Genomic DNA, 16714 nt, shown 5'->3' with positions numbered 1-16714 from the left:
TGGAAACTGGGATACACCTAAGCTAATGCCTGTCCAAGACCAAGGGCCCACCCAAATAATTCTATAGTACCAGGAGTAGAGTTTCTATATATTGTCTTCCTTTACGCCACACCACAAGAATTGCAAACTATGTTCACTTTCAGTGACTCCAGTTTCTATACAAGCCTCAACTCTAAGCAAAGTGCAGCTAAAGATGCACTGGCATGGATGTCACATCAAAAGTAGAACGCTTGACTTAGAAAGACAGTTGTCTTGCACTACTAAACTTGGCGCTCTTTTTCACTGCAAGCTGTTTGTCTAATATGTCCTTGCTGAACAAAAATGATGAACACACAGCCAGAATGCCCAAGCTAATTGTTTTTGTGCATATAGAAACATAATGGTGAACTTCCAAGCTTCTTCGTTACACTCCTGGTTTTGGCCCTGCATCTTAGTTCTGCCAGAATGTGCCCATTAGAGTTCATCAATCTAGCCCATAGCACATGCAAAGAGGGGGGCTCACTTGAAGGGATGTCCCTCAGAGGACTTCTGGACAGCCTGGAGCACGTTGCGGTAGACACGGAAGGCAATGGCCACCATCAAGGAGCCCAGGGCAAGATAGGCCACCACACTTATCAGGGAGAAGCAAGTCAGCGACAGTAGTACAGCCAGCACCAGCCCAAACACCAGGCCACTCTTCTTGGGCTGTCGCCAGTACACCAGCTCCTCTACTGCATGCCGGATGAGACGTGACAATCATGAGTGATACAGCCCAGTGCTGCTCAAACCCCATGGTTGAGCAGTGTTGAACCCCAGTGCTGCCCATGGAATTTCCACAGGCTTCTGTAAGAGTTCACAGACCTCCCTCTAGAGGCTCAACTGAAAATCATACTCAATCAGGACAGCAAGGTGCCTGGAGGGTCATGTGCAGCATTCTATCTCAATGAAGTTGCTTCCTTTGCCTCGATGCAAATAAAACAGAAAACTTCACAGTTGGCACTAAACCTCCACGCTATGACTGTCTTTAGCAAAGCCCAACATCTAGAAGGGAGAATGGCTATGACACAAAAAGATATTAACGGCTGTGGCGGGACTTAATGTGTGTGGCAGGGAATATGTAAAAAGCGTATGTGGAAGGGAGCACATTAAAGGGACAGACAACCATCCAGAACACGAATCGAGATAGCACCGCTGATGGACAGATAGTGTATCGCACGGAATAAAACAAGCACTATCTTCCCCATCAAATGAGGAGTTCCATTTCTAATTCTCCACAACAAGTCGTGAAAAATGATTTGTCTACATGTAAACTTGCTTTTTCTGGTTTAGCATGGAATTTATATTTAAAATTAAATTCTGGGGTTTTATGCACCAATACCACAATCTGATTATGAGGCACACCATAGTGGGGGACTACGAATTAAGTTCGTCTACCTGGGGTCCTTTAATGTGAGCCCAATGTATGGTACACGGCTGGTTTTGCATTTTGCTCCCTTCAAAATGCGCCTGCTGCAGCTAAGATTTCATCCCGTGACACAGTTTAAATCTTCTATATCAACAAGCAATTTAACTAGCCCCAAGAACATGACAAGGTAGCATGAGCTATTGCAGAAATGGGAGGATGGCATCCTGTGTTCGTGCCTCTCCTGGCGTGCCGCTAAATAAAAGACCTATTAAATTCATTAAAAGACCCTAATGAAAGACCACTAAGCATAATTTAACCGTTTATCGGCCAAAACATTTTACTAAAACCGGTTCCAAAATGGTCCTATGATTATGAGGCTCCTAAGCCATAAAACTGTGGCAACCAAAGCTTCATCTGCGGGCAGTCCCAAGATCAGTCATCTGTTCCACCCAATGCTAACTAAACTGCGCTATGCACTCAGTCCATCAAAACAGGTTTTGGCTGGAATTGTACTAAACGGTCTGTTCAAATGACTAAATGGTTTGACCGGCCTTTAAATGGTTACCAATCTAGCTTCAGTGTCCCTGTAACTCTAGTGAGGCATGCCCACTATATTCTCTTATGCTACACAAAAGCAGCCACAAATTTCGGAACTCTTGTAGAGCTGATCACATGGGAAAAACTACGCCAGTGGTGCACTGCAATTGAATGATTCAAGCAGCCAAGGACAGATTAAAACGATTTGCCCGGTGGCAACTTGCCTAATGTGCACCAGGACTGTAGACAAAATGGCTGCAAGAAAGGAACAGCCTGGTCTGGTGCCAAGTTCAAACACAAATAGTGCTACTGCCTTTCATGTATGCAGAGAACACTGCACTGCCATGCCCACTAACCTCCATGCTGCCAAGACTGTGGGGCATGCGACACAGTGAGCAAGAGAGCATATCATGCATCACGCATGTGTCAGCTCAGACAGGGAGCCACCTCGGAACACTTCGGTGATTAGAATGTTAAAGGCCAACACAACAAAACTGCAGTTAGGCTAGATCAGCTACAAATGAGCAGCATTTACTATAGAATCCGTTGTTTTCAAAGCCGCAGGGATAGCAACTGTCAGAATACCAACTGCAGTAGCTTAGTTGCTATGGCGTTGCACTGCTAAGCTCGAGGTCACGGGTTTGATCCCATTGGCCGCAGCCAGATTTTGATGGAGGCCAATTAAGATTTAGGCGCACGGTCACCTCGCATGGTCACCCCCCCCACTACAGCATGCCTGGTTTTGGTATGCAAGACAACACAATTTCATTTTAAGTGTTCAATGTTCTTAATAACAGACTTCCAGTTAACCGTCAAGTATAAATTAAATTATGGGGTTTGACATGCCAAAACACTTTCTTATTATGAGGCACGCCGTAGTGGAGGCCTCCGGTATTTTCGACCACCTGGGGTTCTTTAACGTGCACCTAAATCTGAGTACACGGGTGTTTTCGCATTTCGCCCCCATCGAAATGCGGCTGCCGTAGCCGGGATTGGATCCCGCGACCTCGTGCTCAGCAGCCCAACACCCTAGCCACTGAGCAACTACGGCAGGTAACCGTCAAGTATAGTTCTGAGTATAAGGCGTAACACTTTCATCACAAAGAGAGTTGTGTGTCGTTGAGGTTATCTACCTCCCCATTTACTGTGGTAAACCTGAAGTTTATGTAACACAATGACAACAGAGAAAAGCATATACTATTTGGCTTTAAAAAACTGCTTTTCAATTTCGTATGAAAAACTAGAGGAAGATGAACAACAACAACGAAAAAAGTTACAGCAAAAGGCCAGCTTTAAAAGAAAGGCAAGGAAATAAGGTATTATGATGGGCACACAGAGGCGATCCTGCTGAGAAGTGAGAAATTAAGTGCATGCTGTCTTCAAAATGTTGCTTGGCTGCACTGTGGAAAGGATAAAAAAAAAGTATTCGTGCACAGCTGGTGAAGAGCGATTTAGTAGGCTCATAGTTTGTTCAAATCTTTCAGCTGAATTGCAATTCGAATTTAGACTGGATGTTCATAGGAGACGACAGAAAAAGATAAGTAGTAATAATAAAACTGTGCTGTTGCGTTTAAAAAACATTCTGCACAACTGTCGCATATTTTTCAATAATGACCATTTCAGTATGTGCTTACAGCTGCGACAAACCACAGTACATTTCTAATTTTCAAGCTAAGGCCATTAGGATTTCTTTTTTCTAGGATTCCTGCAAGGACACTGCAAGTACACACACTTGAGCAACATGCCCGCCCAGTTATCCTCAATCCATTTTTATAGGTTTACCAAGCACTGACTTGATTCATGGCATTAGAGCTCGGTCATGACTACTATAGTAGGATACAAATTAAACAGCAGTTGGCGACCAAGGTACACGGACCAAGCGGGGTTGTGTTACTCCGCCAGCAAATCACAGAAACCAACAAGATCGTCGTCATGCGGCCTTTTCAAAACTGTGTCGTAATTGATACCTCCGGAGCATCTGCTGTTCTTGAGTATTTTCATCGGTGGAAGCGACCAGGTGTGCAACAGACATGGACAAAGTGTATGGAATTGGAGCATTTCACTCTTCAAAAGTCTGCTATTCAGTTAATTTCACTGGTGAGCCCGTTTAGCTCGCGAAACTTCACTGCCAACTGAAGTTAAGCTTGACACTAGATGCAGCGAAACATTCATTTTATTTCAGTTCAATAAAGAATTAGGCTTTCGCCGTTCCACTATAACGGACGAGTGAAAATGTATGAAATTGCACACTTATAATTTTATTTTTGTGGTTACCGCCTTATTTAGGTAACATGGAAAGTTTGAAGTACGAATATTTGCAGCCTCATGGAGGAACAATGGCTGGCAGTTATGAGGATGTGCGTGGGGCTTCACTGCAGAGAAGTTGTATTCGACTACTTTGGAGAATTGGAAAATTCAACTGCAATTACTTTCGCACCTACGCCTAAATTCAATCGACACTGATAGCAAAAGCTTACACTTTAAACTTAATGCTGAAACCTTATAATGGTTTTTGCCTAAACGCCGATTAATACCGGTGTCACATTGCCACTTTCGTGCACGATTGCAGTTCTCGACCGCGACAGGCTCCCTCCCGTAGCTTGCGCAAAGGAGCCAATCTCGACCGAGAAACTTGATCCCGATCGGCACTAGAGCGTGATCGAAAGTGTACCGTACGCGTGACACCAGTATAACTCGGTCTTCCCTATTTAATGCAAAATTGTCTCTGGCCTCGCTTAACCCATTCGAAATTTATGCCGAGCGGTGCTCTACATTCCGAATGCGCCGGTAGGTCAGCCGACCCAAAGCGATCCCGGCTCACCACGTCAGGCACGCCGAGAAAAAAAAAGAAAGGCAAGAAATTAATTCCGTTCACCGTGGCGACCCATTTCCATGGATTACATAAGTATCTTGTCTGCTCAAACGTCAGCCTGTACGGCACAGGTGAATGTAGCAACTAAAAAGAGAGAGAGAGAGAGAGAGAGACCGCAGCGGGCAGCGCCAGCGTGCGTCCAACGTGGCACACGTGCGAAGACGCGTCAGGTCGCTCGCTTCCAGCGTCGCACATGGCGACGCGGCGACCGAGATTTACTACCGCATCAAGTCTGGGTGCCACACTTGCGGTTACATATATAACGCGTTATAGCACAGCCACGAGTGCACCAACTACCGCAAGTGAAACACGCCGCCTGCTATCGCCAGACGCCATACGGAGAGCGAACGTCTGTTCCACACCGCCTTCTCCATACGTGCCTACAGTGCAAGCACGGTCAGCTTGAGAGACTGTGCGCAAACAAATTTGGTAATGCGCTACTTGAGCCCCAGCCAAATCTGCTGCTCGTCGTTCCAACGTTTGTCAGGAGCTGAAACGAAGGCATGAGACAGTTGACGGCGATGATCTTGAGCAGACGCCGACCGAAACTTGGGCGTTCGAACTAGACTCCAACAATCGCAATTTTCAATTCTCTCTCGAGACAGCCTGTCGTCTACTCGAGAGAAAAAGCAACCCGAAACGAGCGGTTTTTTTTTTTTTTTAACTTCCTTAAGGACAGGGTAAACGAAGTATGCAGAAAACGGGGGCAGCGCACGAAACAGACGTTAGGCATCTTCCTCGTTTCGAACGGCTGAACCGTTCAAAAATTGGAGCTATAATTTAACAGAGCTAATCGACTAAAAAAATCGCTGTGAACGCTACCTGCTCGAGAGCTGTTCGCGAAGCATTTTTTTCCATTCGACGGGCGTAGGCGGATGCGGACGAAAACGCACAAACCACGCCAACACGAGGAAGCCGGTCGGCCTGGCCAGTCGTGATGCGTACCCGACGGCCACCCCAAAAAAGTAGCGAAAAGAATAAAAACGAGCTCGATGAAGCGAAAGCAGGCTGAAGGGTCGCGCGAACACAGACCACAAAAGAGAGCCAATTGACGGAGGGAGGGGTGCTTTCCACCCGTCCAAATAGAGCAAGAAACGGAGAAAGGCTTACGCGGGGTCTCGTCCAGCTTCGGCTCCTCGGCCGAAGCGGCAACGCTGGTCGTGTCGCGCTTTCGGCCCATAACTCGGCAGATGAAAAAAGAGCAGTGACCACCGTCGTCTTGAAGTTGGACGCACTAGCAGGCTCGGTTCGCCTCGGTGGCGGAGAACAAGAACGCCAAGCTGCAGAACACAGCACAAGGGCCGAGGAGGTCGAGAGAGAGTGTGGAAGAGAGAGAGAGAGAGGGAGAACCAAGACGGGCGAAGCAGAAGAAGCAGCGTGACAAGAGAGAAGATAGGTGCCGGAGGAGAAGGAACGGGGAAGAAATAGAGAGTTTTAGAATAGGGGCCCCAAACGTTTTGGGGCCCCAAAGAAATAGCGTCGAAGCCACTGCGCATGCGCGAGACGCAAACTGCGTTTGGGTTTTGCGTTGGGAACGCTATTTCACCGATTTAGCGGGAGCTCAAATAGCGTTCCCAAAAGCTTTGCGTCAACAAACATGGCGGCACCCATCGAAGCGACGGCTCTAACCTAGCACCAAACTGGGTTCGATTCGCGGTAATGCGTGAAGTTCGCAAGCTAGGAGAAGTGACTGCAGTTATCGCTTTCTCTCAACTAGCGTGTGTTACGGAGATTGATTCATTAGACGCCGCTGATTCCGAATTCGAGTGTGGATTTCATGACTCGTAGGCCTAACGGCTAAGCTTGGCTGGTGAAGGCACGTAAAGTTGGTTTTGTTGCTCCAAACTAAGCACAACTAATTGTTTGCTGCTTGAAGAATAACCTCTAAATTGTAATTAAACGCGAATACACGCAAGTCAAAATTACTATTCATATCATAAGATGGTATATTTTATTTAATTATTTTTAATCGTTTTTCTTAGACGCCGTAGTGGCGCTGTCAGCGCAAGACGCTATCTGCAAACGCAAAGCCCTATTCTAAAACTCTTCACTCCTGCGTGCCCCAACGCTAACACCCGCAAAGCTCTTTGGGGCCCCAAAATATTGGGGCCCCTATTCTAAAACTCTCTAATAAGACGCAAGGTGGACTGCACGAACAAGCAGAAGCCAGTGTGACCGCCGGCTGCCGCAGAAAGATGCAGCCAGCCAAGCGGCGATTTCCGGCGGTCAGGGGGAGGGGGGCGAAAACGAAAAGGGCCGACGACCTGCACAAGAGGGGGCACGGGGGGGGGGGATAAACTAAAGACAAATACCGTAGGCCTAATTCATTTTGCACGAGTAGTAAGACTAGCCGATCACTGCATTCATCTCTAGCAGGAGCCGATTAGCGGTGCGGCGTTTCGGATTATCAGCGTGAACGGGTCGCGCCGTCGGTGTTTACTACGAGTAAACGAGGATGGAGAACAACAACAACAAACGAAGACAATGCGTGTCCCTCAGTGACAAACAAAATATCAGATAGTCTTTTCACCGTCCGATTCATGGCTGATCCCTCACAGCGGACTGCGCCGTTTCACAAAGGAACAACACAAACGGTGATAGCGCTAGTACGCCGCCGCTCGTTATGCGATGGTCAACAACGCCACTGCGGACGATGCCAAAATTACGGCGTCGTTAAAGAATAAATTTGCACCAAGAGAGAAAAGGCAGAATTTTAACATTGCATTCGACATTTGCTTTTCATTTTGACATAGAATCGTCAAAGGACTTCGACGTGTTCGTGGCTTCGCTTTGTTGTGATGGGAAGCTTTCGCATACTGCATCGCTACAACATCCGTCTCCTGAGGAAATTAAAAAAATAGATCAAACTCAACGCTTACGAAGTATTGGTTTCTTCGCTGCTGTTTGGACTAGCCAGAAGAAATTGCCTCAACAAAATCCAACCTTTCTCGAAGCTACGTCTCATCACCGCGAACGAGTGTCCAAAATCCCGTTTCTTTTTCTTCCAGATCAATATAGGCAAAAGAATCAGGCAGGTAGCCTTAAATGTTCCTGGAAACGGGCTACACCGTGCGATCCCCAGAGGTCAAAGAGCGGCTGTTGCGACAATGTCAACGATACAGCGAGAGCGGATGGGGGAAGGGGGGCGTTACACGGACTAGGGTACTACGAGTCGCGGTGCTGCACCGTATATCGACTGAAGGTGAAGCCGGGTCGCGAAAACATGGGAAAGAATGTTGCTTTTGGCCGCCCACACTAATAGGGCACGTATGTGCGACCGGCCGTGAAGCAGCGGCAAACCAACTCTGGCCGCACATCACTTCAGTGGTAAAAAGAAAGAAACTGCGCAAGCAGATACGTGGTTGAGACAGGATTCCTTCAAGCGCCCACTCGTGGGCACTGAAGGATTTCTTTTAGCACAGTAACTATTACAAGGAACAAAAAAAAATATATATATCCCAGACGACCGACGCGGTTCTTTCTCTCTCTCCTCAATGTCAGGGTCACTTCGCACGCGTCCTTTTCCTCCACCCATTTTCGGCGAATTTTCTTTTTCCTCCAACTCGAACAAAGCGAGGAACGCGGCGCGCAATTTAATTACGATTAAAAAAAAAAGAAAATAAGCAGGAAAAAGCGCGCACCGCAGTACGGCTCGAGCACACGAGAGCGGCCGGCCAACCATATAACCGACCGAAAAACAGGGGAGAAGTTGACGCAATCATTGGTAGCTCTTTTCGTTGTAATGCGGCACCGCGATACACGTGCAAAACCTGCGCCGCATTCGGGCTATATCGTAGAGCAATGCCTATATTAGTGCAACAACGGGCGGATTGGGAAACAGCAGCGAGCGCCTCTCGTACCTCCCCGCGCCGACGGGCCGCTTTGCACTAGGCGATCGCACCAGCGTCTATTCGGGTCTAATCACTCACGATAAGCGCCGCTGGCGCCTATACAGGCCGAGACGAAAGAATAATGGCCACACGCGCGCACACATCGTCCATAAAACAGCTCCTCCTCTTTTGTAATGGCTTCCTCGTTTTTACGCGGCGCGCTCCAGAGAAGAAAAAGAAAAAAGAATATTCGGGGCGCGCGGCTACCCGTGCAGCGAGCAATGCGACAGCACGAGAGGCGTGCATGGAAGATGGCATCGGGTGTGTGTGTGTGTGCAATCGCGAAGCGTTCGTCGCTGCTTCGAACCATGGCCCGCTTATTTGTCCCTTCAGATAGCACCGGGAAGGAGGGGAGGTCGTCCTCACCTTGCGGCACGGTGAAAATGCGCTTGAAAACGCAGGAGCACTGTTGGGGAGCCGCCGCCTTGGCGTCTCCTGCGTTGCTGCTATCGGCTTCCATTTGCAGGGCTGCCTCTTTCACTTCACCGGTCCTCCAAAACAATCCACACGGGAGAGTCGCCGACTAGTTCGTTTGGTCGTATTCTAGGCGCAAGAAAACTTGACTCACTGACGATGCGCGCGCGCACACACGCACTCACTCCAGAGAACAAAACTAGCCGACCAAAAGCCCAAACCTTGTCCCGTGAGGTGAAGTACGACGGAGGGGGCCGCAAAGCGAACAGACAGGCGCAGCAGATGAGCAAGAAATCACATAAAACGCACCCCTCCCCAAACGCCGATTCGCGCTCCACCGCGCATGCGCGCTATCGGAAAAGTCCGCGCGCGGCGCAGCGCCGCCGTCGCGCCCCCCATCCTCGACCTCGTCCCCTGTCGTCGTCCACTTTCCGCCTGGAAACTGCCGTTCCATGGTGGCCGCGTTCCCGACACTTGTTACTCTCATTTATTTTTTTCTTTACCTCTTTTCCTCCTTTCTTTAGCGACAACTACGCTTCATCCAGCGACCAGACCTCCCATTTCACGCAGAGCGCATGCATAGCGCTCTATCGTTTAACACGCGCGAGGTGTGGAAAACCGAGCGAAAGTGAGCGGCGGCGGCAGCAGACGACAAACAGGCCGACGGTTAGCAGACGACCGAAAATGAACAAAAGAAAAAAAAATATGGCGGCTACTGCCAGCTTTCGTGTAGCCGAACCCGCCCAACTCTGGCGCTCGCAGACATCGATTGAGCAGCGCAGCAAGCAGCAACTATATAATATTGTGAGCCTCTTCCCCCACGCCAAGGAGCCGCCTCTTTTCTGTTTAGTCTCATTCCCCTTTTACTGCTACATGACATGACGTCGCGTCGGCCGTCGCGTCGGGAAATGTTACGACGATGGACCCGGTCGCGTACGTCCGTCGGCGGCAACAGCAGAAAGATAGCGCTTCGTATGGTAAGTCTTGTCGTCGTTGTGTTGTTGCGTTTAATAAACAAAACAAAAAAAAAACAGAATGAATGAAAAACACCCATCACACCTACGCACGGCAGGTCGTGACTGAGGCGCACGCGACCACAATCCTCCCGGAGACCGCGCCAACTTCACGCTTGTGCATCCTCGGAACGAGGCTGTCGTCGGCCGGTTTCGTCTGATGCGGATTTGTTTCATTTTCATGCGGAATATGCTGCACGCGGCGAAGGAGAAGAAAGGGGATACGAAAGAAAGTCCCGTCACGCACGATTCCATTACAGCGGAAGCCCGACGCGCCGCGTTAGCGAGTTGCACGTTTAATTTGAACGTACCGCTTTCCGCTCGCAGGAGTTAAAAGAGAAAACGCCTCGAGCGACGGCGCTTTCTGCTGACCAAGCCATTTATAGCATCAAGGGCCACACTGACTAAACCTCCCTTGACGTAACAGCTCAAGGAGTATAAATAACCTAATGCCGGTTATACGGGCACTTTCGATCCGGACTGAGCTCGACCCGGATCGAGTGCGGCCGGACGCTTTCGAGCGCGAGTTTGTTCGATTCTGATTTTAGTCGATCGCGATCTGTGCACCGATGCATTGTAGTAGCGGTGTCTCACGAAGCACTTTCAAGCCCGATCGTAATCGAATTCCTCGATCGCGATTGGCTCCCTTTAGCAGTTTGCGCAAATGGGCCAATCGCGATCGAGAAATTCTAACATGATCGGGCTCGACCGTCGATTCTCCAATGCAGACACAGAGCTCATGTCGATTGGGATAGTTGGACCGCGTAGCAGCTATCATTGCCGATCGCGATCGAAAAGTTGGATCCGGATTGAAACTGCCCCTGTGACACTAGTACAAAATGACGGAGCTTTTCGTGCCGATCCGAAACAGGGTCGGCAATGGAACACACGATATCGCGCGCAGCGACGCAGCAGATATATGACACACTGCATTCACGCGGTTTCATACCATCCTGAAGCGCTTTGTCAGATGTGACTATTTACCAGAACGTGTCGATGTATTACAGCAACATCATGCACGCGTCCACATACTATATGCTTACCGCATGGGTGCAGGCATGCTGGACTCCAGCCGGATCCTGCAAAGTGTTACAGCGATGTTAGGGGATCAGACACCGTGCACGTTATTTGAGACGAAGGCTATAGGGAAAGACATGGTATTAGTCTGCTCACGTGACTGGTTGTTAGAGGACATACACCAACACCACTCAGCGCGCGAGGTTTCGTGCAATATTAGACGAACCACACATAAAAAAAAATATTTACGGCTCCCATATTGCGTAACAACATGTGAACCCCGTATTGTCCAGCGTATCGCAGCTAGATGCTACAGGCCTCCTGCAGGCGTTGCCCAAGAAGCTTAGGCGGCTTCTTTTTTCGGAATCCGGCGCAGGGAAGACCCCGTCTGGGCGGCATTCCGGTGGGGTGCAGAAGAACGCACCCCCACCGCTAATAGCTAGCTAGTATGTGCTGTGCTACCGGAGGTCAATGCCCCTTTTTAGCACCACTGCCTTTTCGCTGCACTACAACGTGGCTATATACTCCCTTCCCTGCACAACGAAAACCACCATGGTGGCACGGGCAGCCTTCGTGGCAAAACGTCAGGTGCACCGAACCGAGAGACGGCCTCCCGCCTGAAAGCATTCGCTTCACCCCAAGACTCGGCTTCATCTTCACCACTTTGGTAAACGTCTGGATTCACTAAGAACGCTCTTATCGCGAGGTTTACTTCAAAAATTAGGTCTCAAAGTCATCGCGCTTCGTTTTGTGCACACACACACACATGTGTGTGTGTACACGTACGCAGGCGAAAATTCCTCGCCACAGTGTGTTTTCCCCCACTTTTATATAAAATTTTAGCAGGGCCTAAGTGCAATACGCTGGGCATTACGTGGGGTTGACGACAGGTTGAATTGCGCAATAAAGAAATATAAAAACAAAAAAGGCCCCTACGGGAAGATCCAAAGCCCATCGCCGAAACGTCGTCTCGCGCTATGAACACAATGCACAACATGCATTACTTTTTTTTTTTTTCCTTTGATCATCCCAGTATATTTAATCCGTTACACCACGGTTAATACTTTTCGCAAACATCACTGAACTAATACAAAACGTCTACGTGACAGAGAGGAATTCGTAAATTAATCAGAGTATGAAAGTATGCGGGAAGCTGCGACCGAACTTGTGTACACTATGTTGGCGTACACTATGTTGGCGTCCAACATAAGCTATCTTATTTATTTTCCTCATTCGTCGGGAGGGCGGCGAACTTGAACTCATTCAGCCTCTGCGCCTGACCTCCACGAGGAAGCACGGAATTGAAGGCGCCGACCGAGCCTTGTTTCGCAGCTTACGCAACTTCGGAGTCAGCGGGGAAAAAAAAAAACAGAAAAAAAAATGAATACGGCACTGACTGTCGCGAACTCGAGTAGCGACGCATGGACGACCACGCGCACATTGCGCGAGCTCACACTTGTTTTTGCATTGCTTTGGACCACGGAAGGGAAAGGAGCCAGCATCCGTGGTCAGTTCGAATGCGTCACATCGGGATTCGTACCTGTGACCTCACGAGCATCTTTACACTCCAGGAATCACGTTGTCGGCAAGACAACTCTGCCACCACAGCGTTAGGTCAACGGCTGTCTCGTTAGGCAGCTTATTGAAACTTTCTCGACGTTAGTGGGTGCATTTTCATAGTTGGTTCCATGCTCAATGCGCCGATTTTGGACGCATGCCCATGAAACTCGGTTACTGGCGCGATACATTATCCCGTATTTGTTATGACAGAACACGTGACCAAAAGTGCGGTGGGACGTGACTGACACGATGGACACAACGCGCGCATAGCGTCCGACGCGCGTATAAACACACCAACACCGCCTAGAACTGCCGAGAAACTGCGCGTTATTGCAAGTGCAGCAAGTAACAACCGGTTCGCCATATCAAGTTCCCAATCTAGCAGAGAGAAGCGTGCAGTGGCGCAGTTTCTGCCCGCACCGATGACAGGCTGCTACTATGTGAATCCATCCAACTGCTAAGGAAAAAAAAAAAAAAGGCGGTTGTTTTGATCGTTCGCTAGGCGATGGTCTAAACTCGATCGCTGTGCGTTGCGAAATTGGGGCGGCGCATCGACGGCGACATGAAGAGCGATGGCATGCACACTAACGTAGAAAACGTGCGTCAATGAGTCACTCACCCGGCGAAAAAATGCAGCACGATGGCCTATCCTTCGCGAAACTCGTGGTCGAAGTCGCTTCTCTCGGCATTTCGGCGGCTTTAGGCTTAGACGACGTGACGGACGGGAGCGTAGGCTTAGCGTCCGCGACGGGCAACGGCTCCGGCGTCGTCTGTTTGGGTGGTGGCAGATTTTTCGGCTCGCGACGAGGTTCTAAATCGGGCTCTGCCACCGCCGCTGGCGGCGCGACCTTGTCGGGCGCTGGCGGAGCGCTGGGCTTCAACAGCGGCGCGTTAGCCGGCAATGCGTCGTGTAGTAGGTCTTCGACGTATGACGGCGTGCTGCTGTCCGCTGGAGCGATGGGGCTACTCGCGGTGTTCGGTTGGAAATCTGACAGGAGGTCCAGCTGATCGCGGTTATCTTTGGTCGTAGAGATCGGATCGCCGCTACCGAGGGATGCAGCGGAAGCCGCAGCGGCGCTCCGCGCCGCATCTGTCAGCGCGCTGCCGGTAGCGAACTGGGCGAGGTCCTCGCTCAGGGCATTCACGGATTCGGAAATGAAAGGCTTCTTCTGCGCGTTGGGAGAATCATCACCGCTGTCTTTGGCTGCCGCGTCGCTGCTCAAGAAATCCATTCCGGCGAACAAAGAACTTTCTCTTTTGTGCGAGGCTGATGGGGCCCTATGTGGATATATCCCGTCGACGTCTGCACTCACAGAAAGGCCCGTCAGAGTGCTGTGCTGTCGTCTGCTAGCGTACTCGGGAAACCAACGGCGGCGCGCAGTGGACTGTGACTCATTCGCGGAGACGCCGAGAGAAGCACGTCGGCGCGCCCCAAGCGCCAGTTGTCAAAACGCACAATGGCCCTTCAAAAGAATGGGGCACGAAGCGCTCCAGCGTTGAGTCGTTAATTTTTTTTCCCACTCACTGTTTTTTTTTTTCTTTACTAGAAAGGAAAAAAATGCAGAGTTTATCTCCGGACTTGAGAAATTGTTTACTGTAACCTTCATTGATCGAATGTACCGAACAAAACAAAAACGTGGTTTCGAAGTTAGCGCCAGAAAACAAAACAAAAAAAGAGTGTGGCGTAAGCTTTCCAACCGCTTATTAGAACGGTCTGAAAGCGACGTCCGCCTACATAAAACGGAGACTGCACTGACAGAACCCGGAAGGAAGTGCGATGCAAATGTGTGACGAGAACGGAAAGGAAAATATTCTGACGCGCTGCTACCTCGAGTTATAAACCGTTCCGTTTCCGCCACAGAAGCTGAAAGCAGATTAATCGCCAGAGGCATTTATCTTTTAAGTTTTGACTTAACTTATATATGGCAGGCTATGGTTAGTGTATACTGTAGAACTCTACTATGGTTCTGATCGAGCCGCTGTGCGTTTCTGCTTAGTCGCCACGACGTTCAGTTAAATTTACCCATTACATACAGTTATACCACACATATCAAATTACCCAATGATTTGTTACCGAGCCAGTAGAGAAAAGAGAAGTGGTTCGTTGCAGGAAAGGAAGGGTTGACGACATGTTCTGCGTCCTTGCCGGAGCACGGGTCAGCACCAACAGGGTGGGGGAGAGTAGGAGTAATCGAGGTAGGAGGGAAGAAGGCGGCAGAGCAAACCGGCGGGAAGGGCCTAGTGGGTCCGACCGGAAGGGTAGTCTGGTAACAAGCCGGGGGGGGGGGGGGGGGGGGGGGGAGCAGCACATGCCAGATCGTTGGGGCAGGTCAGGAAGCCTTGAGTGGGTTGGATAGCAGCGAGGCTATCCGTCTTTAGTTGACGAGGTTGTAGTGGGGCTTGTTGATGAGGGTGAAAATGCGAACTGCAGACATATTTATTGGAACGAATGGCAGAGCTCAGGTTGCTACGCCGTCAAATTCCGCCATGCTGTCAAATACCTGGCCAGCTCAGATTGGCTGACATCGCGGCTCCGCCCTCTCTGGCTCAATATGTGAACATGCAAGAATTTGACAATAAAAGTGAATTTTGGGTGTCCAGATCGAATAACACATCTGCTGAAGGAGGAATTTTAAGAACATACTCCTGGAAAACTATGGCACAAAAGGTGTGCAAGGTCCAGCTGGAAAACGTCATTGTGACCTGGGGTTACCTCTTTCTGCAATGGCGATGCTTATATAGCCAATCAGAGAAAACGTAGCAGCCAATGTTTATCTATAAACGGTGGTAGCAGCCTTCTGAGCCAACCAGCTAACTACATGTCAATTAAGGTGACAAATTCAACAATGAGCACCTCTTGTGTGGTAAAAAGTATACCTTACCAGAACACCTGTAGGTACAGTATCAAAGCAATATTCACCATGCCTGAAGTAAGTTACAGCATTGGTGTGATGCACTGGCCAGGCGGCGCTGCAGAAACGCTGGTCACAACAGTGCCCTCCATACCGCGTTTAGCAGTTTTGGGTCGTACAAAACGCGAGGCCCTGATGAATGCAAGGCGCTACGGTATATCTGCCCATTTGACTGAGCTGCAGTGGGAATCTTGAAGTTTTCATGTGTGGGAGACATGCCTTCCATCAGAAAGGAAGCAAAGTGCAGTGCCAAATGCATAAACTGTGTACGAGAAGTGGTAGATGCAGTTTTGCTGCGCTGCCGCTTTTGACTAAATATGTACCACTTAAACCGCACAATGTCAAGCTACAACAGCAAACAGTTGTAATGTGTCTATACGTTTAATTCTCATGAACTCAGAACAATGGCCCCAGAACAATGACATAATGGGCTAATAAAAGAATAAGCTGCCCTAATATTACCACTGCGACTGAGTCTGGCCGGCTACGGTGCGTGTCGTCACGGTGCCTGCTGGACACAAACATGCTTATGCGGCAATTGCATGTCAACCGGCAGTGGCCATCAGTAAATTGCATGATAGTGCCCCCTAGGCTTCGCATTCAGTCACAGGAATTTTGCCCACAGAGAGAGAACAATATGTGGCCACCACTCATTTGTTTATCGTTCATTTGTATAATAGCCACATATAATGCGACAACAGATTTCTAAACACCACTTTTTACATACATTTCCCTAATTTATGCTGCAACAGTAAATCTTCTCTCAGCAACGTGTTCTGTAGCAGTTGCTACTGCTCTCGAAGCTTTCCTTTAATTACCTGTGCCACCTCACCATACAAAATTTGCTTAAGGCCTGTAAATTTCTGTGCGTCACAGCTTTAGATTTAAAAAACAACTCTCCTGCATTTTTGCTCCAGCTTTTTATATGGTTAAGTGAAGCACAGGAGCACATGCTCGATGAGATGAGACACAGTGTACTGTCAGTGAATGAAGGTGCCTCTTTAGCAGTAAACACCCAAATAAAGTAAGTGTAGCCTGAACACACAAACGAAGCAAGTGAGACCAGCTGTACAGCCTGGTGACTCCAAAACTGAATGCCGAGAACTGCGACTTGT

General features: G+C 49.2%; 1 protein-coding gene across 4 annotated transcripts in view; it reads right to left on the bottom strand.

The window, feature by feature from the left end:
• The window catches only part of Rtnl1 (reticulon), a 29839-nt gene extending 15709 nt beyond the window's left edge, over window positions 1-14130 (bottom strand). Inside the window, exons 1-3 of one of the 4 annotated variants that reach the window (XM_050180298.3) lie at window positions 13307-14130; window positions 11154-11189; window positions 503-710 (exon numbers count right to left, since the gene is read on the bottom strand). In XM_050180298.3, the coding sequence (XP_050036255.1) occupies window positions 503-710; window positions 11154-11189; window positions 13307-13919 (857 nt within the window). In that variant the 5' untranslated portion in view covers window positions 13920-14130. Of the gene's footprint in view, window positions 1-502; window positions 711-5903; window positions 6100-9049; window positions 9441-11153; window positions 11190-13306 lie in introns of those variants that run through there. The other 3 variants (XM_050180299.3, XM_050180300.3, XM_050180301.3) reach the window with 3 other exon arrangements.
• Window positions 14131-16714: the final 2584 nt, after the last annotated feature.

The sequence above is a fragment of the Dermacentor andersoni genome, chromosome 7 (assembly GCF_023375885.2).
Source record: "Dermacentor andersoni chromosome 7, qqDerAnde1_hic_scaffold, whole genome shotgun sequence".
Taxonomy (NCBI): Eukaryota; Metazoa; Arthropoda; class Arachnida; order Ixodida; family Ixodidae; genus Dermacentor; species Dermacentor andersoni.
Note: the sequence above shows the minus strand (reverse complement) of the source record. Positions and strands in the feature narration are given on the sequence as shown.